Consider the following 2,042-nt stretch of genomic DNA (forward strand, 5'->3'; position numbering starts at 1 on the left):
CTAGCCAATAAGAAGCTGGAACTAGCCGGGCCAGGCAGTGTTTGAAAGAATACAGTTTCCGTGTAATTATTTCGGGGCATAAGCTAGCCATGCGGGCGGCCGGGTGCTGGGGACGCAGCCCTGCCGCTCCTATTTCAACATTTCAGAACAGCCAAGGCTACACAGAAAAGCCCTGTCTCTTAAAAAAAAAAATGGGGGAGAGGACATAAATTTCAAATGTGTAGCTCAGTGTTTAGTATGTACAACAAGGGCCTGGTTCCATCTCCAACACTGAAAATAAAAATCTACATACGTCTTAAAGATGAGGGAGAAAGCTGGCTACGCTGTAGGCCTATAGTAACTGTGAATTCTGTCTTAGGGGAAAAAAAAAAAGATGTTCTCGTGGAGGCTCGTACCTGTAATTCCCAACATTATGTTCTGACTTTGTATTCTTGCAGAAAGGCTAATGTCATAGGCCTTGTGTCATTTTGTTCATGGGGGTGTTTTTAGAATAAATGCCAACGAAATAAGCCAAGCCCTACACCGTGTGTATCACCAGGGACTGAGGTGGAGGGTCTCCCAGCTCACTCGTTCTTTAGCTCACTGGGGAATCCCACATGCCCCTTTGGAGGAGAGGTGGCAGGCGTTACATCCCTGTTTTCCAAAAGAGAGGCACAACACAGCAGCTCACGCAGGGCCAAAGCTAGCAGTGGCCCATCTGGAACTTGGTCTCAGACAAATCTCTTTCCAGAGCTCACAGTGCGGCCCCGATGTCTGTCTGTCTGGTCTGCCCGGAGAGCAGGATATGGGTGCTTAAGCGTCACCCCAGTGTGTCTCTGGCAGGCTCAGAGAAACACAAAAACAGTTGCCAGGGGCCCCAGGGAATGCTGGGCCATCCCCGCGCTGCCAGGAAGGAATGGAGCACTCACAGAGATCCACTGTTTCTGGTCACCAATCCACTCCTCAGCCCCTGCCAGGCGGCGCTGTTTGTACTGGGAAAGCTCCTGATAGGCCACAAACTCATTCAGAAACAGTTTGACGCCCAGCAGCTCGGCCACCACTGGACAGTCCTCCCAGGCCACGCCCATCAAGAAGGCCACAGGCCGCAGGATGTAGGAGCAGATGAGCTGTGGATAAAGAGATCTGGGTCAGACAGGGTCTCCATCCGCCGTTCCCTATCCCGAGACCCTCCCCTCCACCACAGCCACACCTGGAAGCTGAGTCCCTGGATATCCACCATGTCCCCCAGCCAGGAAAGGGCGGCGTTGATGAAGGCCAGGACAGCCAGGATGGCGATCAGGTTGGCAGCAATGTTGGCGACGACCTTCACTGAGATGGCAGCCCCAGAACTGGCTGCTTCCACGAGGTTCCGAGCGTCTCTACCGTTGGGATCAATAGGTGTCATTACTAGTATGTCCCCAGAAACAGGAAAGCCCCCCACCCCCGTTATAGGTCCAAAGAGGGACCTTGGACAGAGGGCTTCAGAACCGAGGAGACTTGTTTTCTTTCCGAGACAGGGAGAGAAAAAACTTCAAGAGAGAGAGACAAGAGGAGGAAAGGGAGACCTGCTGGTCAAAGAATGAGGAAAACGCCCAGGTTCTGGGCTGCAGTGCAGGACAGTTGATAATTCAGTGCCTTTGGTCACTTGCAAGCAGGCTGGACCCAACCACACTGTGCTGTAAATTCAATATTCCATTCACAGTTTGAGAATCTGAGATGAGGGAGGGAGGGAGGGAAGAAGGGAGGGGAAATATTTTAGCTTTTGTTTTATTTTGTTGAGACAGGCTCTCTCTATGTAGCCCCGGCTATCCTGGAACTCATGATGTAGACCAGGCTGGCCTAGAACTCACAGAGATCCACTTGCCTTTCAAGTGCTGAGATTAAAGACCTGCACCACCATGCCTGGCCTCTTATTATTTTTATGGGTCACCTGATAAAACGAAAATGTTATTTTTGTTGTTGTTGTTGTTGTTTTTCGAGACAGGGTTTCTCTGTGGTTTTTTGGAGCCTGTCCTGGAACTAGCTCTTGTAGACCAGGCTGGTCTCGAACTCACAGAGATCCG

The 2,042-nt window shown here is 51.0% G+C and overlaps 1 protein-coding gene across 1 annotated transcript; it reads right to left on the reverse strand.

Annotated features, from left to right (window-relative positions):
- Positions 1 to 64: 64 nt before the first annotated feature.
- On the reverse strand, positions 65 to 1,698 carry LOC126496471 (sodium/nucleoside cotransporter 1-like). The gene is made up of 2 exons (XM_050133968.1): positions 1,190 to 1,698; positions 65 to 1,106 (listed from the first exon to the last, which is right to left on the reverse strand). The coding sequence occupies exons 1-2, from the start codon at positions 1,382 to 1,384 to the stop codon at positions 825 to 827; spliced, it is 477 nt and encodes a 158-aa protein (XP_049989925.1). The 5' UTR covers positions 1,385 to 1,698; the 3' UTR covers positions 65 to 824.
- Positions 1,699 to 2,042: the final 344 nt, after the last annotated feature.

This window comes from Alexandromys fortis, unplaced genomic scaffold, assembly GCF_014885135.2.
Source record: "Alexandromys fortis isolate MF-2015 unplaced genomic scaffold, M_Fortis_MF-2015_v1.1 scaffold_5109, whole genome shotgun sequence".
NCBI classification, from domain to species: Eukaryota; Metazoa; Chordata; class Mammalia; order Rodentia; family Cricetidae; genus Alexandromys; species Alexandromys fortis.